The sequence below is a fragment of the Anabrus simplex genome, chromosome 1, assembly GCF_040414725.1.
Source record: "Anabrus simplex isolate iqAnaSimp1 chromosome 1, ASM4041472v1, whole genome shotgun sequence".
In the NCBI taxonomy this organism is placed as follows: Eukaryota; Metazoa; Arthropoda; class Insecta; order Orthoptera; family Tettigoniidae; genus Anabrus; species Anabrus simplex.
In genome coordinates, this window is record NC_090265.1 from 109,982,614 (window position 1) to 110,009,413 (window position 26,800).

At 39.0% G+C, this 26,800-nt stretch overlaps 1 protein-coding gene across 1 annotated transcript in view; it reads right to left on the reverse strand.

The window, feature by feature from the left end:
* Window positions 1–251: 251 nt before the first annotated feature.
* The window catches only part of Syt7 (Synaptotagmin 7), a 185,424-nt gene continuing 158,875 nt past the window's right edge, over window positions 252–26,800 (reverse strand). Inside the window, exons 4-6 of the mRNA XM_067138880.2 lie at window positions 11,438–11,606; window positions 6,634–6,846; window positions 252–352 (exon numbers count right to left, since the gene is read on the reverse strand). Coding sequence (XP_066994981.1) covers window positions 252–352; window positions 6,634–6,846; window positions 11,438–11,606 — 483 coding nt within the window. The remainder of the gene's footprint in view (window positions 353–6,633; window positions 6,847–11,437; window positions 11,607–26,800) is intronic.

Consider the following 26,800-nt stretch of genomic DNA (forward strand, 5'->3'; position numbering starts at 1 on the left):
TGACTACTGCATTTATCATCATGTAACTTGGGGACTAGGGCTGGAGGAGAGCATTTATTTTCTCTTCACTTACTTCTTTCTTTTCTCAAATGATTTTTGCAACACGTCATCACAGCCTGCTAGACGATCAGCACAGCTTCCTAGATGCATGCACTGTCTAGATAATAAACAATCACAACTAATATGTTTGTATGTATATATATTTATAAAAAGACACAGCTGTCACATCATTTGCAGGTAAATATGGTAGCTTATTCGGGTTTCAGTCGATGCCACTGCACAATGGTTTGTCGTGGTTTGGTGATCATGTCTTGCCAGTGTTTCGTCTCAGATGCTCCAGACCCATTCTTGCCTGTTGAATAGAGATCAGAATTGTGTTATCATTGACCAAAATGTGAAGGATATGTTATAAAACATGGTTATATACACATACATTTCTTTGATATGCTTCTTCTTGAAAATTTTAACATTAATTTGCCACTAAAATTGACATATGAATACTATTATAGCAGTGTGATTAGAAGCTCTTCTCTCAACTTTTATTATATGTGATGGAGAGATGAAAATTGAGGTATAGGATCCAATATCAGATATATGCAAGATCAAACATGAGGTGTTGCCTAGAATGGCACTTATCAATTGGTAAACTCCATTCAAGCAACAGACAATTAAATACACGATATGACATACATACCTATGTACTGTAGTTATTAGCACTGGTGTAATTTTCCTTAAACAATTGTCAACATCAGACAGCTTGGAGATTTGCAACATGTTTCATGTCACACTGAACCAGACAGGTCTTGTGGTGACAATGGTGCCAAAAAAATGCAAGACTCAGTTTTTAAGAAACATCAATATTAACAAGAAAGAGTAAAATGAATTCTCGAAAAGGTTTGTTAAATTGGTTCCCTATTATGCATAATGGAAAGTTTAGGCAATATCGTGTACTTTTAAAATTGTAATTAGATGCTATTAGGAAGTGTCACATTAGTCAGCTGAGGTGCAGTACGTTGTTTTACAATGCACGTCCTGATGGGTGACACCTGGAGTGGTTCCCTTCTTCAAAGAGCGGAAAGAAGACTAATGCTAGGAAAGATAGTTTAAATGTATATAAAAATATTTAGGAAGCTTTATTTAAAACAGCAGTCCCTTCGCCAAAGAAAAGTTTTTCTGAGAGACCAGCCAGGATCAGGAGGTTTTCTGCCCTTTCGCAGGTCTTCACACATCATCTCTCCATGCATTCCTGTCTTCAGCTGTTCTCTTAGTTTGGCAGTAGCTTCTTGCTTTCTTGACACTGAGCTATGTGGGAAACAATATGGAAAGGAACGTGATTATAGCGGGTGATCTCAGTTTACCAAATGTCAATTAGGAAGGTAATGCGAACGACAGGAAGTATGACCAACTAATGGCATATAAGTTTATCTGGGAAGGTCAGATGATTCAGAAAGTGATGGAACCAACTAGAGGGAAGAATATTCTTGATGTGGTTCTGGTAAAAACAGATGAGCTCTGTAGAGAAACTGAAGTAATAGATGGTATTAGTGATTATTAAGCTTTTTTTGTCATTAGTTAAAATTAAATGTGATAGAAAGGAAGGGCTTAAAAGCAGGACTATTAGGCAGTACCTACCATATGGCTGATAAAACAGGCATGAGGGAGTTAAAAGAAAGTATGATTGGTGGAAAATGGTAAATAAAAATGTAAACAGACTCTGGGATGGGTTTAAAGCAATTGTTGAGGAATGTGAAAACAGGTTTGTACGTTTAAAGATGATAAGGAATGGTAAAGATCCACTATATTATAATAGAGAAGTAAAGATACTAAGAAGGAGATGCAGGTTGGAAAGAAATACAATTAGAAATGGCTGTGGAAGTAAGGAGAAATTGAAGGAACTTACTAGGAAATTGAATCTAGCAAAGAAGTAAGCTAAGGATAACATGATGGCAAGCATAATTGACAATCATACAAATTTTAGTAAAAAAAAAAGGAGCAGTATGTATGGGTACTTTAAGGCAGAAACAGGTTCCAAGGAGGACATTCCAGGACTCATTAATGAATAAGGGGAGTGTGTATGTGAGTATCTTCAAAAGGGCAGAAGTGTTCAATCAGCAGTATGTGAAGACTGTTCGTTACAAAGATAATGTCAAGTTAGAGGAGGTGACTAATACTAAAGAAGTATTAAAATTTACTTCTGATAGGAATGGCATTTACAATAAAATACAAAAGTTGAAAATTAGAAAAGCAGCTGGAATTGATAAGATTCCAGGGGATATACTAAAGACAATGGGTTGGGATATATTATCATATCTGAAGTATTTACTTGATTATTGTTTGCATGAAGGAGCTATACCAAATGAATGGAGAGTTGATATAGTAGCCCCTGTGTATAAAGGAAAGGGTGATAGACATCAAGCTGAAAATTAGAGGCCAGTCAATTTGACATGCATTGCATGCAAGCTTTGGGAAAGTATTCTTTCTGATTATATTAGATATGTTTGAAATATTAATAACTGGTTCGATAGAAGGCAGTTTGGGTTTAGGAAAGTTTATTCTTCTGAAGCTCAACTTATAAGATTCCGGCGGGATATAACAGATATCTTGAATTTAGGAGGTCAGATGGACTGTATTGTGATTGATCTAAGGCATTTGATAGGGTAAATCATGGGAGACTGCTGGAAAAAATAAGTGCAATTGAACTAGATAAAGGAGTAACAGAATGGGTGGCTATATTTCTAGAAATAGAACTCAGAGAATTAGAGTAGACCCTGGAATAATTAAGAGGGTAATTCCTCAAGGCAGTATTATTGGACCTTTATGTTTTCTTATATACATCAATGATATGTGTAAAGAAGTGGAATAAGAGATAAGGCTTTTTGCAGATGATGTTATTCTGTACAGAGTAATAAATAAGTCACAGGATTGTCAGCAAATATGAAATGACCTCGATAATGTTGTGGCATGGACAGTAGCAATGGTATGATGATAAACAGGGTTGAAAGTCAGGTTGTGAGTTTCACAAGTAGGAAACGTCCTCTCAGTTTTAATTACAACATTGATAGGGTGAAAGTTCCTTTTGGGTATCCTTGTAAGGGCCTAGGTGTTTAATATAAGGAGATATCTTCATTGGGTTAATCACATAAATGGGATTATGAGGGTATTTAGGGGTTGTAGTAAGGATGTAGGGGCATATAAGTCTCTGGTAAGACCCAAACTAGAGTATGGTTCCAGTGTTTGGGACCCTCACCAGGATTACTTGATTCGAGAACTGGAAACAAAGAAAAGCAGATCAGTTTGTTGTGGGTGATTTCCAACAAAAGAGTAGCGTTACAAAAATGTTGCAAAGTTTGGGTTGGGAATACTTGGGAGAAAGGAGATGTGCTGCTCGACTAAGTGGTATGTTGCACATTACAAAATTAATTACTTGATCTGTATTGAGACTCAATAATTTTGAAGAATTTAATGGCCTTTGAGAGTCCATCTACTCAATACAAAATACCCACACTTTATTTAATTGTTTACTAAATCACACTGACACACGGAATTCGTCCTGAAGTGCAGGTCATCTTCAGCCGTAGCCTGGCTAGAGATACGTATGTCTAGTCATAAGTCATGGCAACAACTTTTTTTTCTCGCGAACAGGAGACAAACATAAGAAAGGAAGAAAAAACATGAAATTGCTACAGTAAAATCATTTTGTCCACTAAAAACAGTTGAGATTTAAAACTGGCCTATTTTCTGTTTAAAAACATTCTTCCAAAATATTGTAGTTTGAAGAGAGTAAAAATTATTGCACAGCACTTGTTGCATTAAATATTCATCATGCTAAAATTCAGCCGAATTTTTATCTCTATTGCAGAGGGGGCTTCTCAAAATGAAGGCTTGAAAAAACGGTCAGTGAAACAATATCAAATGCGGCGAGATCTTGCGTCGTATAGAATAAGGTCAGATGATATAGATGATGATTCTCATAGGGAACCTGAAATATTTTTCCCGAATGAGTACATTATAATATGAATATAGTTGGTCCGTTATTGGACACTTATAATGCAAAATTTATAATGTCCAATGACGGATCAGCTATATTAGTATTAGAATAAGATTTGTAAACAACAAAGAAATCGGTGAACGGTTGAAAGTATGAGCGTAAACCTACTAGTCGGTTACTATGTTTCCGCTCACAATTTCAACCGTTCACCGATAGGTTTTTATGCTTCCGCTCACAGTTTCAACCGTTTACCGATAGGTTATTATGTTTCCGCTCACAGTTTCAACCGTTCACCGATAGGTTATTATGTTTCCGCTCACAGTTTCAACCGTTCACCGATATATTTTTTTGTTCTTTACAGATCTTTTTCTATACGACGCAAGATCTTGCCGCATTTGGCACCTTTTCATTGAGCGTTTTTTCAAGCCTTGCCTTTGAGAGTTCCCCTCTCTCCCATATAGTTAAAACTTCGCCTGGATTTTATCATGATGAATTTTTAATGCAACAAGTGCTGTTCAGTAAGTTTGTACTCCCTTCAAACTACAAGATTTTGGAATAACTTTCTTAAACAGAAAATAGACCAATTTTAAATCTGAACTGTTTTTAGTGGACAAAATGATTTTACTGTAGCAATTTCATGTTTTTTCTTTCTTTTACATGTTTGTTGATTTTTACCTCTAGCCAGGCTATGGCTGAGGATGTCCTGCACTTCAGGACAAAACATGTCCCGGGTGTCAATGTGACTTAGTTAACAAATAATTAAAGTGTATTTTGTATTGAGTAGGTGGACTCTCAAAGGCCATTAAATTCTTCACAATTAAGTGTTATGTTCCAAGCTGTCAGTGGAGAAATGGCGTGGAAGACATTAGTAGATGAATACGTTTGGGTGGTGTCTTTAATAGCAGGGAAGATATGGTTGGAATTCAAGAGGAGGAGTTGGGGCAAATATTCTTTTATAGGAAGGGGAGTTAGGGACTGGAATAACTTACCAAGGGAGGTGTTCAATAAATTTCCAATTTCTTTGCAAACATTTAAGAAAAGGCTAGGAAAGTAACAGATAGGGAATCTGCCACCTGGGCGTCTGAATGCAGGTCAGTAGTGACTGATGATTGATGTTTGCCTTTAATAGACACCTGAAGGAAATGAAACTAGAGAGACTGGCATATGAAATACACTGAAAGAAATGGAAAACTCAACTCTGTTGGCCAGTGGCATGTGCTAGTAAAATGTTTTGGTGGTGTACAGAATGTTACTATATTTATTAGCATTATTTTACTGTAATTATAGCTTTATTATTATTGTTATTATTATTAACCTAAGTTCTTTGTTATGACGAGACATAATTTTTTAATAGAAAACGTAAGTTAAATTGCAGTTTCTTCAATACAATAACGTAAAGTGTTCTGTTTCAACTATCAGTACACTATAGCAATATTGTTCTTTGCAATGTTGTTTTACAACCAAATTCACAAGCATTTTTGTACAAGAACTCCACTTTTCTCTTTATCTTCTGCAAATTTCTCTATTACTATCTTATTAAAGTCTGGGATTTCAGAAATAAACTTCCTTTCTATGGATAATACGGAAAGAGCACCGAGTCCTTCTAGGAGGCTTGAATTTTTAAGAAAGGTTTTCACTCGTTTCAGCGTTGAAAAACTCTTTCTGCCTCTGATGTTATTAACTGAATTGCAATGATAATTCTCATAAGCCGTACGGAGTTACGCACTCTCCAATTGTTTCAATCAAGTTAATGCCATGTTTGAATAAGTACAATGTTACAGTTTTCGATGCACGTCTGAATTCGTTCCTACAATTAATCACTCCCAGTTCTGTGCGTAGCAGTATTGATTCCTGCATAATACGTAGTAGTAGTAGTTATGATTTCAGGAACAAGTGTTCCTAGCTACACTTTCTCACACTTCTCCCCACGCAAACCTGCGAGTGAAACACTGCTACAGCGCATGCTCCATTGGAACAGTGCACTGCATGTCTTGAGCGGCAACATAAGTCTCAGGGACTATATACTCCTTTTGGTGGTGTGTTTTATTCGTCTTGACCACATGATTAACGTTAATTACGATGATGCACAGTAATGTTCTTAATAATACCCTAAGTAATATCATTCATTCTATTTTCTGAATTGTATTATTATTTTAAAAAGCCAATATTATTTTGATGAATTGGTACATCGTTATTCAGGTGATTACATTAGAGGCAGAACGAGTTTTTCAACGCTTAAACGAGTGAAAATATTCTTAAAATTCAATCCTCCAACAAGGACTCCGTGCACTTTAAAACAAAATACCATTGCTGCTGGCGGAAAGACGTGCTCAAAGAAAAAAGAAAATAAGCAGAAATTAAAGACGGAGTGATTTTCAGATTAGGGATAATTCGAAGGAACAACCTGAATATTTCGGCGTAAGAATGATAGAGGAGGAGTAAGAGGGTGCAAATCATTGTAAATAAAACTTCAAAAAAGGAAAATGTATAAGTCTGAGAATAAACAATGTCAGGTAATGGGTATTTGTAGCCCACAATTATTGATTGTATCAATGTAGAAAATTATTATTATTATTATTATTATTATTATTATTATTATTATTATTATTATTATTATTATTATTATTATTATTACGGATACTCACCTGCAAGTAGGATGCGGCCTATGAGCTCGTTTCGACCAATGTTATCGAAGTCCATTACCATGACGTCCAGTGAGCACTCTCGAATCTTCTCCCATGGTACATTGAAGCTGAATGTTTCATTGAAAACGGGATTCAGAGTGCATTTAAAGATTGGAGTTTTACGCTTCTCAATACGTTTGTCACCAAATTGTAGCCATACCTTCACATAGGGATCTGAAAAGGAAAGTATATTCGATAATGTTGTAGACATTCGTGGTAAATTTACAATAAGTCCATGCTGTAATCCTGGCATAACAATCAACATGTGCACAACCTATTCTGGACTTATATATGACTAGGAAATGTACCCTTGCTTCGCTACGGTATTTTATATTGTATACGGATATCGAAGTAAATTACTGTACATGCAGTGAATAGGATTTAAAAAAATGCTTATCACTTAGCATTATGCGAGAAACAGCATGGGGAGGTCCCCATACGTTGTTTCCAATGTAAAGTGTGAGTTGCGGAGTTGTGATAATAACGGCGGGCTCACTTGCCTACTGTCAATCAAAATCGAGCTGGGAAGTTTACATTAAAATGGCAGGCCCCATTGCCTAATGCGCGGTCACAATCGATTTGGAAAGTTTTCGTTACGATGGCAGGCGCCCTTTCCTACTTCCATACAGATTCCAGTTGAGGGTTTTTTATTATAATGACAAGCAACTCCCCTACTGCCAGTCAACATTGAGTAGTGCTGTTATCATTATAATGACAGGCCCCTTTTCCTACTGCCAGCCAGCTTACCACCACTCACACCGAGTTACTGAGTTTCCATTAAAATAGCAGGCCACTATGCCTAATGCCAGTTACATTTTAGATCGGTACCTTTGTTTATAATGGCGGACACCCTTGCCTACAGACAAACACAATTGGGTAGGGGAGTTTTGAACAAAACTGCATGCTCCCTTACCTTCTGCAAGTGAAATCGAGAAGGGTATTATTCACTACAACGGTAGGCCCTCCTTACTAATGCCACTTACACAGGAGTTGGAGAAGGACCCCATTCCTATTGCCAGTCAAAGTTGAAGTGGAGAGTACCGATTACAATAGCAGATACACCCTTTCACACGATAGCTACAAATCGACATCAGTGAATATGTACAGATCGACATACGAAAGTATATGCATGTTGACAAAATTTCAGACCTTCATTTACAGATTAACTTCTGCTAAACGGTACGTCATATCGGCAAACGGATTGTAACATACGACGCCGCACTTAACGGTCTAAATAGCCTGTCCTATGATATTTTATCGTATCTAGTCTATTCATGGCCCAGATTGAGTTAGACACGTTGAATAGGGTGAAGTTTGGGCAAGTTTGTCTCACAGCGCATTACTTTTCGGATAATTATATGACAGCTACAAACATAGCATTTTGCCCACTCATTCCAAATTGAACTGAGATTGTGCCCTCCGTTTTTGTGATAGGACTGTCCAGCTCCATGGCTAAATGGATAGCGTGCTGGCCTTTGGTCACAGGGGTCCCGGGTACGATTCCCGGCAGGGTAGGAGATTTTAACCATCATTGGTTAATTTCGCTGGCACGGGGACTGGGTGTATGTGTTGTTTTCATCATCATTTCATCCTCATCACGACGCGCAGGTCGCCTACGGGAGTCAAATCCAAAGACCTTCACCTGGCGAGCCGAACTTGTCCTCGGACACTCCCGGCACTAAAAGCCATACGCTATTTCATTTCTGATATGACTTACCGTTTAGCCACGATGTACCTCGGAACGAAGGTCTGCACCGTCATTAAAATTGCCTCCATATTTCGATATTCTACGGGGATAAAAAGTGAAAAATTTAAAGATCTTGGAAGTTTTCTGTCGGTTACAGGCTAAAAATTTCAATTTTCTAGCTTGTCTGGCAGATTGTGCTGAAATCTTAATTTTGGGGGAGGGGGATAAAAATGAGGACTTTCAGGAAACTAAAGCTAAAAAAAAATATGCAGATGATTATTATTACCCCTTAAACGGATAGCTAAAATAGTCAATTTACAGACACACGGTCGTTACGATCTTATTTATATTAGATAGATAAGGAATCTACTCCACAACAACACCTTCCGAACTATGTCCGCTGGACTTAGTTTGCAAAACCGACCGTTCATGATATCTCCCTTATTAATCCTTCTGTCGAAACAATGCACATGTGAAAAATGTTTTAGAAATGGATTTCCATCAAGGTTGATCGATTTCCAGTCAGATTGGTCTTGTATATATTGTGGGAGAGTAAAACACTATTTCTGTTCCCTATAAAACCCCAGTCCATTCCGGGAATTTGAAATGGTATGGACCTTAAAACCTACCTTTGTACTGGTGGATGCTAAATATAAAGTTTGGTTGAAATATCATCAGTTGTTTTCAAGTTATAAGAAGTACGCTTTGCAAGGAACCGGCTTCTGGGTTAAGCCCTTTGGGACTTGTGCAGAAAAACCGCCCGTTAATGATATTTCCCTTATTAATCCTCCTATAGAAAAGATTGACATGAGAGAAAAGTTTTAGAAATTGATCCATTAAGGATGGTAGAGTTCCGTTAGTTTTGGATGTGCATATTTTGTGGGGTGCAAAATCATGGTTTCTGTTTCGGGTAAACCCCCAATAAATTTAGGTATTCAGAAATAACATTGACCCTAAGACCTATCCAAGGACAGGTGTTTTCTAAATTTCAAGTTTTTAGAAATATATCCAGTAGATTTCAAGTTATAAGCTCTCAGACAAACAGACACCAAAGCTAAAAAATATGCAGATGGTCGTTATTACACTTGAAACGGATAACTGTACGGAAATTTCGCCAAAATATTCGATGTACAGACACACGGTCTATACTATTTTATTTATATAGATATGCAACTAAGTGCACGAATATTGAATTTACTGGCCTTTATTTTAAGATTATGTTAGTCGTTATGTTAGTAGGACTGAGGATAGTGTTGTGAGTTACAGGAATGTTGGGGACAGGAAGATTAACCATTCACAATTAAAGACCCATGGGAATTAATGATTATTATCTTCTAGAATTTAATGTGTATAAGGTTAAGAAGAAAGTCGTTACCCAAGGGGAAGCTACTGGCGTGAATCGTGTTCATGTTTTTTGTACAATTGGCTTTACGTCACACCGACACAGATAGATCTTTTTTTACAATTTGCTTTACGTCGCACCGACACAGATAGGTCTTATGGCGACGATGGGACAGGAAAGGCTAGGAGTGGGAAGGAAGCAGCCGTGGCCTTAGTGAAGGTACAGCCCCAGTATTTGCCTGGTGTGAAAATGGGAAACCACGGAAAACTATTTTCAGGGCTGCCGACAGTGGGGTTCGAACCCACTATCTCCCGAATACTGGATACTGGCCGCACTTAAGCGACTGCTGCTATCGAGCTCGGTACAGATAGGTCTTATGGTGAAGATAGGATAGGAACGGTCTAGGAGTGGGAAGGAAGCTGCCATGGCTTTCATTAAGGTACAGCCCCAGCATTTGCCTGGTGTGACAATGGAAAACCACGGAAAACATCTTCAGGGCTGCCGATCGTGGGATTTGAACCCACTATCTCCCGGATGCAAGCTCGCAGTTGCGCGGCCCTAACCGCATAGCTAACTCACCCGGTGTTATGTTTTTATGGGAATGAATGACTGCTTTGGTCCAGTGGACTGAGTGAGAACTACGTGGAATAGAAAACCCCCCGCCAATTTATGCAGTATCTTCATTCGCTTAATCACATAAATGGGATTGTAAACAAAGGTTTTATGGGTATTTACGGGTTGTAGTAAGGATGTAAGTTGGGGTGATGGTTCTCTGGGTGGAGGAAATGCAACTCAAATCCATAAAGAAGCACCTATTCTCCATGTTAGGAGCGGTTGTGGTTCCTATGCTAGGCAGCAGCTGTACAGCAGTATGTCTAAGGTAGATGATCACTTGGGTGACAAAGGCAAGGGCCACAATATGGGAGGAGGCAATGGTAAACCACTTCTGTATCTTACGAAGAAAACATGGAGAAAATGGACGAGATGAATAAAGTTATATTGCCAGCAGATGGGACTCTTAGGTGATGCATGAGTCAAGGCTAATTCGAAATTCTAAAGGAAGAAATGATGTAGAGTTAGCCATTTTCAATCAGGAGAATACTCAATATTATACCCAGGGTATAAAAATCAAAGAGAGCATAGTAGGACTTTTGTGATCAACAATAAGACCGGAGATTGGAATGCCAAGTTGGAAATGGTACAGAGTCTGATGTAGTTGGCCTCTATGTTCCTCTGTGGGTGGTGTTAACACCCACAGTATCCCCTACCTGTCGTAAGACATGACTAAAAGGGGCTCCACAGTCTCTTAAACTGGGAGCGTGGGTTGGTGACCACGGAGCTCTTAGCTGAGTCCTGGCATTGCTTCCACTTATGTCAAGCTCCTCACTATCTACCCTATCCGACCTCCCTTGGTCAACTCTTGTTCTTTTCCGACCCTGACGGTATTATGTATGGAGGCCTATAAAGTTCTTCGTGGCCCTTGTATTTTTTTGGCCAGTACCTTCATTTTTCGTAGTGTCGTATCTCTTCCATCTTTTCTCTCTGATTAGTGTTGTATAGAGGATGGTTGCCTAGTTATACTTCGTCTTAAAACAAGTTCAGTGCAAGCTCAAAACTACACGACTCAAAATGCATATCTAACTTGAGCGGTTCAGGGAAATCTGTTATATTTAACGATGATATTCGAAATACTGTACCTCTGAAAATGATACAAGGATAAAAATATTAATATTTACCTGACTTTCCATTGATATCCTTTGCTTTGAGGTTACGGGCCTTCAGCAGGGTGAGGGTAAGAATACTGTTGCTTGGATGATAGCAGAGTGAGGTCAATAGTTCTCCACACTTGTCCTTTGCAGGTGGTTTCAGGGCTTTCCAAAATGTGGGCTTCTCTGACAAGTCCACCTAAAGATAAAAAGAAATAGGTACCATAACAAAGTTTTTGTTGCACAAGAATAATTTCTTCAAAGTTCGCATGCAGACACACTAACAATAATGACACCATGCTTAACCTATATTCATTTTAATCAAAATGATGAAGTAAAAATAAATTCCACATTCAGGAATGGTTCTTGCCTAAAATATAACCTCGGCTTATGTTCCTAAGATCTGTGCATGCATGTTAATGCAAAGCACTATCTTATTTCCATCCTAAAGTGGTGGGATGACACCCTACCGAACAACTTCGGTCGTTTCACCAGTGCTACTGTTTAGCAACGAAAACATAATTCTTCTAAGTTTGGGTAGGTAGGTAATTTTGTCTGTGGACGCTTGTACGTCTACATAAGTTTTTAACATGTCAGTATATATGTTATAGATTTCCAAGAATGTTTCCTACCATTCAAAAATTGGCTACTTCAATTCATTCAATCAATCACTACTGATCTGCATTTAGGGCAGTCGCCCAGGTGGCAGATTCCCTATCTGCTGCTTTCCTAGCCTTTTCCTAAATGATTTCAAAGAAATTGGAAATTTATTGAACGTCTCCCTTGGTAAGTTATTCCAATCCCTAACTCCCCTTCCTATAAATTAATATTTGCCCCAGTTTGTCCTCTTGAATTCCAACTTTATCTTCATATTGTGATCTTTCCTACTTTTATAAACGCCATTCAAACTTATTCGTCTACTAATGTCATTCCACGCCATCTCTCCGCTGACAGCTCGGAACATACCACTTAGTCGAGCAGCTCTTCTTCTTTCTCTCAATTCTTCCAAACCCAAACATTGCAACATTTTAGTAACGCTACTCTTTTGTCGGAAATCACCCAGAACAAATCGAGCTGCTTTTCTTTGGATTTTTTCCAGTTCTTGAATCAGGTAATTCTGGTGAGGGTCCCATACACTGGAACCATACTCTAGTTGGGGTCTTACCAGAGACTGATATGCCCTCTCCTTTACATCCTTACTACAACCCCTAAACACCCTCATAACCATGTGCAGAGATCTGCACCGTTTATTTACAATCATATTTATGTGATTATCCCAATGAAGATCTTTCCTTATATTAACACCTAGATACTTACAATGATCCCCAAAAGGAACTTTCACCCCATCAACGCAGTAATTAAAACTGAGAGGTCTTTTCCTATTTGTGGAACTCACAACCTGACTTTTAACCCCGTTTATCAACATAACATTGCCTGCTGTCCATCTCACAACATTTTCGAGGTCACGTTGCAGTTGCTCACGATCTTGTAACTTATTTATCACTCTATAGAGAATAACATCATCCGCAAAAAGCCTTACCTCCGATTCCACTCCTTGGCATCGAGCCTCAAAACTTAGGATCATGGATTGTACATCTGCCACAGAAATTGTACAAATTAGCGAGGAATCACTCTCTCATTTGTCCTATTTTGTGCGGGTAACTGTCAGTGGATCTACTTTGGGCCTATCACATGGAAGTTTCATCCTTTGCATACATTTTCTCTACTCTACAGAAAACTGCGTGACCAGTTAAGTCTACGAATAATTGAGAGGTAAACGTGGGATTTGTTTGAATTTCATTTCTGCATGGCTAACTTTAGTACCGACGACTTCAACATTGGTCTTGGTTTCTGTGATACTGAAGGTGTTATAATCCTTCAACCATATTCTGTGAAACTTTTGTATCAAGGGAATACATGTACGATACCGTACCAACAAAACTTGACGTTACCGGGAGAGTTGGCCATGCGGTTAGGGGCGCGCAGCTGTGAGCTTGCATCCAGGAGATAGTGGGTTCGAGCCCCACTGTCGGCAGTCCTGAAGATGCTGGGGCTGTACTTTAATTAAGTCCACGGCCGCTTCCTTCCCATTCCTAGGCCTTTCCTATCGCATTGTCGCCATAAAACCTATCTGCGTTGGTAAGACGTAAAGCCATTTCTAAGAAGAAAAGATAAAAACTTGACGTTGTGAAACGAATGATTGAATGAAAAAACAATAATTGAGATTATTGTAGCGTTATGAAATGTCCAGGCACGGATTTATGAACTGAAAAGCCAATGTTGAAGAGGGGGGAGCGATAGACGTTTATGGGGCCCAAACGCATAGGGTTGTATGGGGGTTTAATATCGACGGTTTTTGGCTAGCTTCGATTCTTTTTCTTTTGCTTGTTAATTTTTATTGCTTGTTTTTTCTGGACGGTACCTGGTACGTTGGTCATTCTGGAGTTCATATCGATTGTTTTGCTCTCATTTTACGAGGAAACATCCGTATCATTCACTCAGCGGCCAACTTTCGCTTTCCTGACCGCACAAAACATTCCAGCAGTTAGTTACTGCTGGGAATTGTACCTGACAGTGTGTGTGTGACTGTTGCTTGTATGTTATTGGTGTAAATTGCTTACGTATTAAGTAATCGGCTGGAAAATAACATATTTGGTTAAACAGAGAATTTATTCGGTGGGATATTACTTGTAAAAATACTATAGGGGATGCGTCCGAGATTTGCTCGTAAATATCCTGACTCCAGAATTCCTGAAAAATCTTGCCTTTCGAAGTTGATGAAAACGTTGTGTGCAACAGGTTCAGTTTTTGGTGCACAGAGGAAGCGGAAAATACACGTTTAACTGAATATTAAAGTTGGGTATATTCGGGTGCGGTTAGAAGCAAGTCCCCCAAAATCAATTAATCGTTTAGAACAGGAAACGAACGTATCGCGGTCTACAAAGCGACCGGTCCACTGCTGAAATTTCGACCATATGAAATCAGGTTTGTTCTGGAAGTTCACCAGATAGATTTCGCCGCAAGAATAAAGTTTTCTAATCAGTTTCGTGAAAGTGTTTATAATGGAATTTTGGATCCATAGCTGTCGAAGCAGGGTTTCATCTTTATGAACATGTAGATTCTCAAAACGTGCGATTGTAAAATAACGTGAACCCACACATGCATCCCATTAGAATAGTAATATGGTGTGCGGTAAGCGCGCGGCGGATAATTGGGACCATATTTTTCGATGACTGCGTGAGTTCAGAGAATAATTTTGCATCCATTTTTAATGAAATGACACAGTAAGAAAGGGAAGGTGGATATTTTCAATAGGACAGTACCACAGCCCATACCTCTTTTAATTCTATAGACATTTTACGTCCAGTTCTTGATGACCGGAAAGTGAGTATAGGTTTATGGCCCTCTAGAACATCTGACCTAACTTATTGTTATTATTATATTTGGGGAAATCTAAAGGGAAAAAATGGCCGAAACAAACTCTGCACTATAGGAAAACTGAAGGCCAAAATAACACGTGCAATACAGTCTTTTACCGAAGAGGAATAACAGAAAATGACAAATAAATTTTTTAAACGATGTGAAGCATGTCTTTGCATTGTTTCGCTTGGCGTAGTCAAAGCCGCACCTCTAAAGCCTTGTTCTTTTATAAAGTAAAAAGTTACATGAAACTGGTACAATTGAAGTTACTTGGAAATAATTTTGGGAACTAGCCCACAAAATAATATGAACTGAATTACAAATGTTGCAATAGTTCAGATTTTTTCTGTTTGACAGCCTATATGTTAGCCGTTCTAGACTTCTCTTTGTATTGTAGTGTATTTTTCATTTCACTTCTATGAAATTTCATGGAGTATTTGCTAAAAGTACGGTAAGAGTACATCTGTGTAAGGCAACATGAGTGAAAGAAGTGGAGCAATAAAAGACTTAAAACCGAGCTCGACAGCTGCCGTCGCTTAAGTGCTGCCAGTATCTACTATTCGGGAGATAGTAGGTTCGAACCCCACTGTCGGCAGCCCTGAAAATGGTTTTCCGTGGTTTCTCATTTTCACACCAGGAAAATGCTGGGGCTGTACCTTAACTAAGACCACGGCCGTTTTCTTCCCACTACTAGCCCTTCCCTGTCCCATCGTCGCCATAAGACCTATCTTTGTCGGTGCGACGTGAAGCAACTAGCAAAGAAAAAAAAAAGAAAAAAAGACGTAAAATAAGATTGCAGGACTCAGAAATCGAGGAGTACAGCAAGAAAACAATGCATTTGAATGGACTGTGCAAAGATACTCCTTTTGTCTGTAGAAGTAATCTTCATTTTTTAGCGCGCGTAAAATATTTGTCTTAATTCTATTGTTGTAGTTAGGTATTTGTTAATGTTATATATTTTTTGGAGGGAATCCTGAGCCGAGATTAAAATGTTAACATAAGGACCGAACAACTAAGTAAGAGAGTTTATTAATTCATAACACAGATATACTCTTTCAGAATAAGGGGGTTATTTTATTAATTTGGGAGGGGGCAAATATAAATTTCACACTGGAAAGTTTCAAATTTGAAGTCCTTATCTCAGCTTTTTTTGGACTGACTATAATAAAAATCATTGTATATAGCCTCGCATACCTAGAATCCCTTAGTTGAATATTGGGAACGGTCCTGAATCTATACTAAGTGTTGAACAGAGTTAACTTGGCCTCATAAAACGACTTGAGGAGTTGTCTGATACAAGTAGCAGCGAACCTGGTCACGAAAGCCAAACAGTACGTATGAAGATGTTAAGCTGGTCATATGACATTCCATATACAGTATGTAGGCGTTCTGGCTGGGCAGCAGTCACCTTGGCAGGCCAGGGCTCTTAGTCCCACAGACGGAGCGGACTATTTTGGCACATGAAAAGTATTTTTTAAGGAGATTAGGTGCTTCTGGTTTGGAAGAAATAATAATAATAATAATAATAATAATAATAATAATAATAATAATAATAATAATAATAATAATGATAATAATAATAATAATAATGATAATAATAGGTTAATCTTATTGGTTTTAAATACCAGCAACTATTTTTTCATTGTTTTCGGAGGCACTCAGGATCCACAATTTTATTCCGCAGTAGCTCTTTTTTCGTGCCGTTAAATCTTTCTGTAAGGCGCTGGCGAATCTGAGCACCTTCAACTACTATCGCACTGAGCCGGGATCGAACCAGCCAACCTTGTCTGGGAAGACCAGTACTCTACCTTCTGAGCCACTAATTTTTTTATTTTGCTAGTGATTTAACTTCACCCTAAAGGGTCAGGAAGAAATCGTCCGTGGCGGTAATTAGAGTACATCCTCTGGTATGAAAAATAGGAAACCAAGGAAAGTCATGTTCAATGCTGTCGAGGGCGGGGTTCGAGCACACCATCTCTCGAATGGCAATCTAAACCACTCAGCCCAGTACTCAGAAAAATAAAGTACTTCATATTCCCAAACATCAAATTATCGAAGAAGCGACTAGCTAACATGATTACGTTCTTTATATGATATTCAAATGCAGTTATTTCCAGCAGTGCAGTTGAGATTTCTCTGTATTTCTTCAAAGGCTGTTAGTTTTCATATAACTCTTTGTTTAACTTTTGGACTGATTGGCTAACAAGCCCATAGCAAACACATCACACAGTTCTGGACGGCAGCCTCAGTCCTCAGGGGAGATACACTTCCTACTTTCTCTTTGAATGAGTGAGTGGAGTCCGAAGGAAACTGACTTCTTGTTAAATTCTACGATAACATGATCGTTAGTTCCTAGTTGCAATGCAGGCAAGTTGTCTGATAAACAGTGTCATTGTTGCACCTGCAGTAAACATCCCCTCTATGGACCAGTCGACATCCGGATCCCAAGATCGCTGGTTCAAACTCGGTAGAAGTAGTCGGATTTTTTAAGGACGAAAACGAAGTCCATTAGGCACTCCATGTCGTACGACGTCGGCGTGTGAAAGATCTCTGGTGACACATTTGGTGTTTACCTGATAATTAATTAATTTTTTAAATTAGTCACAGATTGCCCAATAGAGTTTCGGTTTCTCGCTATTTAGTATAGTAAAACGGAACATAGAAACTGACACTTAGGTAGCCTAAATGGCATGAAACTAAAAATATCTACAACATGGTAGCTGGGGCCACGCGACTATTACGAGGGTAAGTCAATAAGTATCTGCAATTTTACTTGCTCTATGGCGTTCTGTGCTCATCAGCCGCTAGATGGCACCGTTGTCTACGTCTGTGGTAGGTTTCAGCATTATCAGATCAGTACAGCTTGCGCTGTTGCGATGCAAAGATGGCCGCGCCACTCTGTTTGCACCAAGGAAGAACAGCAGAACCATGGCTAATGTGCATATGGTTTGCTACATCATCAACAGTCACTCGTCTGTTATTCAGTACCATATCACGCACTAGTTCAATACTGGCATGAGTTACGGGTGCAGATAGAAGCCCGGATCTTTCCTCATCCTTCGCGTTCGTGTGACACCTTTTGAACTGTTCAATCCATTGGTAAACACTTCGCTGTGGCAAAACATTGTCCCCGTATCGTGCTGAAAGTCTTCTATGAATTTTCGCTCCTGGTAAACTCTTAGACCACAAAGAAAAAAAAAAAAAGGAAAAAAAAAACCGGATTACGGAACGCTGTTCTTCCTTGATGCAAACAGAGAGTGGCGCGCCATCTTTACGTCGCAATAGCGTAAGCCAAAGAGAATGGGTAATAGGCGACTCTCACCGTTATTTCTGTACACAACGGCTGCCAGGAGCTGCCGCATGTTAGCGCCTCTGGCCGTCGTAGGGTAAACTAAAATTACCGGCCGGGTGATTTAAATCGTTTAGCGAGTAGGGTTCCCAGGTTCTCATCCTCCCTCCACTCTTAAATATATTCATTTCTTTTCTTTCAAATATTTTTTCTTTCCTATCTTTCTCTTACCTTTATCCGAAATACCTCATTCTGAACAATGATACACCTGGAGGTTGGCCTGTGCTGTATTATTATTATTATTATTATTATTATTATTAATATTATCTTTTATTACTATTTGTTATTACTCGTATATTTATTGTTCTTTTTATTTTTTTGTTGGAGAAAAGAAACTTACCAGCCAGTGCTGCTTATTATAATATTTTTACTAATTCACAAAGCCATGAAGGAAGGAAGGAAGGAAGGAAGCAAGGAAGGAAGGAAGGAAGGAAGGAAGGAAGGAAGGAAGGAAGGAAGGAAGGAAGGAAGGAACTAACCAGAAGGCGAGTGGGATTGGCAATCCTTATCTCTGATTTAGAACTACGACGGAAACGGACACTAACATCACCTCGTACCTCAGTTCCCTTTAACACTATCTAAGCCAACCTCAGCAGTCAACAGTATCAAGATATGCCACTTATGCAGGAAATGAATATAAAAACAATATAGGAAGATTAACAAGTTTAACGAATGCATTACTGGATAACCTACCAACCCCACCGAAAGGGGTTCAGCAAGGAAAAGCAGCAGGAAGTGATCAAATTACTGGGGAGGTACTAAAGATAATGGGGTGGTACATAGTGCCTTATTTAAAATTTCTCTTTGACTATGTCATAAATAATAGTGTAATACCAAAAGAATTGAAGGAATCTATAATAATACCAATTTATAAAGGAAAGGGTGATGAAAGGAAACCAGAGAACTACAGACCAATCAGCCTGACCAGTATATTTTGTAAAATACTGGAGAGTTTAATAGCAAAGTACATCAGAGGGATATGTGATGATAAAAATTGGGTCATGAGGAGCCAGTATGGATTTAGAAAGAAATTTTCTTGTGAGGCACAACTGGTGGGATTTCAGCAGGACATATCAGATCAGTTGGATTCAGGAGGCCAGTTAGATTGCATAGCCATATATCTTTCCAAAGCCTTTGATAGAGTGGAACGTGGAATATAATTAAAGAAATTGGAGGGAATAGGATTGGACGTAAGGGTTATAAGTTGGATAAGAACACTTCTAAATTCAAGGATTCAGAAAGTCAAAGTAGGAAATAATATATCACAGGAAGAGAAAGTTTGGAAGGGAATCGCACAGGGTAGCATAATCGGTCCGTTACTTTCCTTAATATACACAAATGATTTAGGGAACAATATAACGTCAAAAATAAGATTGTATGCAGATGATATAATTGTTTATAGGGAAATAAATAACATTGAGGATTGTTCAGAATTACAAAGGGACCTTGAAAGTATCCAAAGTAGGGGACTGCCTGTAGGGGTGAAGTACAGTGGGGACTTCGAGGGCCCTGGGACCGCTACGGTAGCTGTGAAGGCCCTTCAGGAACTCTGAAAAGTGGTGGCAAAAGGGGGCTCTGGTTAAGACGCAGCAGGTTGTAATAATATGAAGGTTAATGGAGGCAAATCAACTGTTACAACATTTACAAACAGGAGCTTTAAAACTGAATTTGAATATACTTTGGATGAGGTAGTTATCCCAAAAGATGGCAAGTGCAAGTACTTAGGTGTGAGATTTGAAAGTAATTTGCACTGGAAGGGTCATGTTGATGACATTGTTGGGAAAGCATACAGATCGTTACATGTCATAATGAGGCTACTATAATAATAATTTCGTGTGGCTATTACTAGCCGAGTGCAGCCCTTGTAAGGCAGACCCTCCGACGAGGGTGGGCGGCATCTGCCATGTGTAGGTAACTGCGTGTTATTGTGGTGGAGGATAGTGTTATGTGTGGTGTGTGAGTTGCAGGGATGTTGGGGACAGCACAAACACCCAGCCCCCGGGCCATTGGAATTAACCAATTAAGGTTAAAATCCCCGACCCGGCCGGGAATCGAACCCGGGGCCCTCTGAACCGAAGGCCAGTACGCTGACCATTCAGCCAACGAGTCGGACAAATGAGGCTACTTAAAGGATGCAACAAAGAATTAAAAGAAAACGTTACTTAAGTATGGTTCATCCATTATTGGAATATGCAAACAGTGTTTGGGATCCTCACCAAGAATACCTAATAAAAGAAATAGATAGTGTGTGTAGAGGAAAGCAGCAAGATTTGTAACAGGGGATTTCAGGAGAAACAGTAGTGTATCAGAAATGTTAGAGGAACTTGGGTGGGAAACTTTAAGTAAGAGAAGGGAGAAAACTAGACTTATAGGGTTATATAGAGCCTATACAGGAGAAGAAGCATGGGGAGAAATCCGTGAGAGGCTTCAGTTGGAAAATAATTATATTGGCAGAACTGACCACAAGTATAAAATTAGAAGGAATTTTAGCAGAAGTGACTGGGGTAAATTTTCATTCATTGGGAAGGGCGTGAAGGAGTGGAACAGTTTACCAGGGGTAGTGTTTGATCCTGTTCCAAAATCTGTACAGGTATTCAAGAAGAGCATAAACAGCAACAGGGAAAATAAATGAAATGTTAGAGGGCACTCGACAGCCAAAGTAGGGGACTGCCTGTAGGGGTGAAGTACAGTGGGGACTTCGAGGACCCTGGGACCGCTACGGTAGCTGTGAAGGCCCTTCAGGAACTCTGAAAAGTGGTGGCAAAAGGGGGCTCTGGTTAAGACGCAGCAGGTCGTTATGCTACTTAGGTTCCAAAATGGGTAAAAAAAAGTAAATAAATGCAATGTAAATTTTAATCTTATACCAGTTGCATAGTATTATTTGAAGTAATTCCACATACTGTATATGAGTTGACTATGTTTGTAAGTATAGGAGATATTATAAGTAGAATTTTGTAAACAATATAAATTTATTAAGGATGATCTGTTTGTTTAATAGAAAAAAATTGTTAGCATAAATTGTATATTATTGTATTCTAGAAAAAAAAAATCTTCTCTTGTTAATTTAAAATTTAGTGCTTGACAATAATGTATTTTAGTGTACCATTTGCCACCGAGGTAGACACCTCATTTGCAAATAAAGAGATTTTGATTTTTTTTGTTGATTTGAAAAGGCTGTTCAATGCTTAGTCTATATCTAATCAATAAACTAGTAAAAACGTACGTGCGTTTCGTAACAATTGAAACTACTTCATCAAATTCTATTACAATCCAACTGACCACAAAAACACACCTACTCTCTTTGCTCTCTTCTCCAGCAATGCAACACAAAGAGAATGGGTTGCGTTGAGTTGCAATTGAGTTGCGTCTTTCAAGCAGGGCGGGAATTTCTCAAACTCAAATCGATCAATAGCAATCGGGAGATGTTTCCACCAATAGAAGCTCCCGTATTTGTCACGTGGGGTTCGGTGAGGTGACGTGATGTACAACAGCGCGCATGGCGATCGTAGGGTAAAGTACTCAGTCTGAGCGAGGCCCTCAGAAGCGTAGGATCTATGCGAGTTACAAGCCCTTGGCGCAAGCTGTACTGATCTGATAACGCTGAAACCTACCACAGACAAGGTCTGTCTAGGGAGGTCTAGTCACGCTACCACAATCCTTTGCGGTGGCGGCCATACTGGGTTTTAAATATCGTTGTTATGTGGGCGTACGCGATGTAATTTAGTGAGATTGCTTGTATTTTGAAGGAAAATGGTATACTGTGCCGCACCAAATTGTCAAAATAAGACAACTGACGGAATTAGAGTGTTTCGCATCCCGAGAGATAAGCAAAGGAGAGCTCAGTGGGTACAAAACTGTAGGCGTGACAAATGACAACCTAGTGAAGTTATACATTCATATTTTTCCTGAATATTAATATATTTATATGAACGATGTTTTATATTTATAGGTCTTATTGTGTATTTTCTTCTAGCATCATTTTGAAGAATCGCAATTTGAACTAAAGAGGGCAGATGGACGAAAACTACTGAAGTGGAATTCCATCCCAACAATTTTCAACGTCCCTAATCCACCCAAGTCTTTGACATATAATAGGAAACTTCCCAAAGAAAGAGAATTGTCTTTCAAAACAAGCAAGGAAAGTAACAGGAAATGTGTAATAGTAGCATTGATGTTAATGAAAATTTCCTTTTCACGTGTCCGGCTACAAGGCTAAATGGTTAGCGTACAATCCTTTGGTCACAGGGGTTCCGGGTTCGACTCCCGGCAGAGTCAGGAATTTTTACCATAATTGGTTAATTTCGCTGGCACGGGGGCTGGGTGTTGTGTCGTGTTCATCATCATTTCATCCTCATCACGACGTGCGGGTCGCCTACGGGTGTCAAATCAAAAGACCTGCACCTGGCGAGCCGAACTTGGCCTTGCACGCTCCCGGCACAAAAGCCCACACGCCATTTCATTCCATTCCTTGAATGAATGAATGAATGAATGAATACTGATCTGCATTTAGGGCAGTCGCCCAGGTGGCAGATTCCCTATCTGTTGCTTTCCTAGCCTTTTCCTAAATGATTTCAAAGAAATTGGAAATTTATTGAACGTCTCCCTTGGTAAGTTATTCCAATCCCTAACTCCCCTTCCTATAAATGAATATTTGCCCCAGTTAGTCTTCTTGAACTCCAACTTTATCTTCATATTGTGATCTTTCCTACTTTTATAAACGCCACTCAAACGTATTCGTCTACTAATGTCATTCCACGCCATCTCTCCGCTGACAGCTCGGAACATACCACTTAGTCGAGCAGCTCTTCTTCTTTCTCTCAATTCTTCCCAACCCAAACTTTGCAACATTTTTGTAACGCTACTCTTTTGTCGGAAATCACCCAGAACAAATCGAGCTGCTTTTCTTTGGATTTTTTCCAGTTCTTGAATCAGGTAATCCTGGTGAGGGTCCCATACAGTGGAACCATACTCTAGTTGGGGTCTTTCCAGAGACTTATATGCCCTCTCCTTTACATCCTTACTACAACCCCTAAACACCCTCATAACCATGTGCAGATCTGTACCCTTTATTTACAATCCCATTTATGTGATTACCCCAATGAAGATCTTTCCGTGTATTAACACACAGATACCTACAATGATCCCCAAAAGGAACTTTCACTCCATCAACGCAGTAATTAAAACTGAGAGGACTTTTCATATTTGTGAAACTCACAACCTGACTTTTAACCCCGTTTATCAACATACCATTGCCTGCTGTCCATCTCACAACATTTTCGAGGTCACGTTGCAGTTGCTCATAATCTTGTAACTTATTTATCACTCTGTAGAGAATAACATCATCCGCAAAAAGCCTTACCTCCGATTCCACTCCTTTACATATATCATTTATATATATAAGAAAACATAAAGGTCCGATGATACTGCCTTGAGGAATTCCCCTCTTAATTATTACAGGGTCACATAAAGCTTCACCTACTCTAATTCTCTGAGATCTATTTTCTAGAAATATAGCAACCCATTCGGTCACTCTTTTGTCTAGTCCAATTGCACTCATTTTTGCCAGTAGTCTCCCATGATCCACCCTATCATATGCTTTAGACAGGTCAATCGCGACACAGTCCATTTGACCCCCAGAATCCAAGATATCTGCTATATCTTGCTGGAATCCTACAAGTTGAGCTTCAGTGGAATAACCTTTCCTAAAACCGAACTGCCTTCTATCGAACTAGTTATTAATTTCACAAACACGTCTTTTCATGTATACTACAGACAGTATCTTTTTAACCCTAAATGCAATGTGGAAATGTTTCACAGATATTTGAAATGCTTTCTCCTGTTCATTTTCCAATTACAATCACAACAAGCAATAGGCCTATCACTTCAAACTAACAATTTGTGTCCAGCTTGCCATCATTGCAAGAATTGTTAATACGTACTGTTGTTATTATTTACAGCTATATTTCATTCATCTTAAATGCTCTCTAGAGTAGATTATATGGCTGGTCAATTTCTTAAAGATCACAACTCTCGCTTCTCTCGCACTAACCAACTACTGTACTATCCTAATGTAATCCCTAAAATAGCCTAACCTAGGTTAACTCAACTTAATAGTGACTGAATTTCTATTTCTTATGGAATCGTGTCTACCAATGGCTTTAATTTTCTTAGCTATTATTTTTGCTAGGGGCTTTACGTCGCACCGACACAGATAGGTCTTATGGCGACGATGGGATAGGAAAGGCCTAGGAGTTGGAAGGAAGCGGCCGTGGCCTTAATTAAGGTACAGCCCCAGCATTTGCCTGGTGTGAAAATGGGAAACCACGGAAAACCATCTTCAGGGCTGCCGATAGTGGGATTCGAACCTACTATCTCCCGGATGCAAGCTCACAGCCGCGCGCCTCTACGCGCACGGCCAACTCGCCCGGTTTAGCTATTATTATTATTATTATTATTATTATTATTATTATTATTATTATATGCATGAATGTTAGGACTCAGCTAAGAGGCCCGTGGTCACCAACCCATGCTTCCAAGTTAGGAGCTCCTGACGCCCCTTTCAGTCGCCTCTTATGACAGGCAGGGGATAACGTGGGTGTTATTCTATTGCCCCCACCCACAAGGGGAAATCTATTTTGGATTGTGACTACGAGGCCCTTAGCTGAGTCTTGACATTGCTTTCACTTACTTGTGTCAGGCTCTCACCTATTCTAGCCCATCCGACCTACCCTGGTCAACACTTGTTCATTTCCGACCGCGACATCATTAGCGCATTCAAGGCCTAAGAAGTTTTTCATTTCCACGCACTTTGTAGCCTTCATCTTTCTTTTGGCGATACCTTCATTTTTCGAAGTGTTGGACCCTTCCATTTGTTTTCTTCTGATTAGTGTTTGTAAAGGATGGTTGCCCAGTTGTTCTTCCTCTTAAAACAATAATCACCACCACCACTTTGTACTATATAGCTGCATGGGTTATCAATAAACTAGTTAAGAGTGGCTAAGAACATCACTCTTGTTGCAAATGTACAGAGTATTTTTGCCTTAGAACCCAAAGAAATACCACATGAATGGATAACAACAGTTACCATACATAATTTAATGGTCAACTCAAGAGGCATTCAGTGTTTGTCAACATACTGGGGTAACCTTCTGGAAACGCTGTATCGCTAATTACGTTCTTAAAAAAAAAAAAAAACGCTGAAGGTAATTTATTACAACTGTCTTTTGGTACTTCAAGTTCAGTATTTCATGTACCGATAATCATAATATGACACAGGTACTGTACAGATTTCTATGTTTCTGTCAATAAGATTACGTATTTGATAGATGATATTAATAAGAAACACAGTAAGACCAAATTGTAAGGAAGTAAAAGAGAAGAACATGAGCTTTTCTGTTGATTCTTGATTCTCAAAAAAGAATTTCACGCTCTGTTAATTATCTTCCTATTCAAATAGCTGTGAATGTATTCATATCATTTAAGTGTTATACAGTTATATATACATGAACAGTAAATGTCCATTTAAATTATTTATGAAAAAAGTTGGTATTTTTTAAATTTCAATGTACGGTACCGAAATCCTCTAAATTCGAATACACTTGCCTTTGGTTACGATCGCTTATAAACCAAATATGGCGGCTCCATAAGTAGCATTCGTGGCTTGACCTCCCTCGACAGACCTTGACTACAGACATAGACAACTGTGCCATCTAGCGGCCATAGAGCCAACCTAAAGACAATTAGAGCAAAATTGCAGATGCTTATTGACTTGCCTACGTATTATTATTATTATTATTATTATTATTATTATTATTATTATTATTATTATTATTATTATTATTATTTTGCTATTGGTTTAACGTCGAACTAACACATCGAAGGTTTTTGTCGACATAAAGAAGGGAAAGGGCTAGGATTGCGAATGTAGCGGCCGTGGCCTTAATTAAAGTACAGCCCCAACATTTTCCTGGTATGAAAATGGGAAACCACGGAAAATCCTCTTCAAGGCTGCCTGCGATGGGATTCGAACCCACCATCTTTGAATGCAAGCTCACAGCTACGCGACCCTAACCGCACGGCCAACTCACTCGGTATTATTATTTTTCGTCTTCTTTCGTCGATATTGGTCAGCTGTGGTCCCCTGAAGTAACTTGCCTTTCTGTCTTGCTAGTATTTCCTCAGTTTTTCACTATGTTCCCTCCTTCTTTCCTCCGTCCAGACGGATTTCCTTTGCTTATTCTCTTTCTCTTGAAACCCCTTATTCTTTTTTCTGAAAATGATTCTAACATCTCGTTTCTTGTGATACCTAGGTCAACGAAATCCTGTTTAACCATCGCGTTTGTATTTTGGGATTTAAAAAATCAAATTATCAAAAATCGTCTTCGTTAGCTTCTCTGGATTCATCCGAACTAAACTGTCAGAATAGGAAATCCTCTTTTTCCTGGTACTGTCCGAAAGCTTTCATTTTCAACTAACGTTCGTTATTGTTCCTTTTACACCACTTTCATTTTTCTATGGACGAAGTATTTTTCTTAGTTGGCCTACTTCCTTCTTTTCTAATTAATACATTTTTCCATTCCGGCTTAAGATCAGACACTCAGTTGCATAAAGTTTCTCCGGTTTTA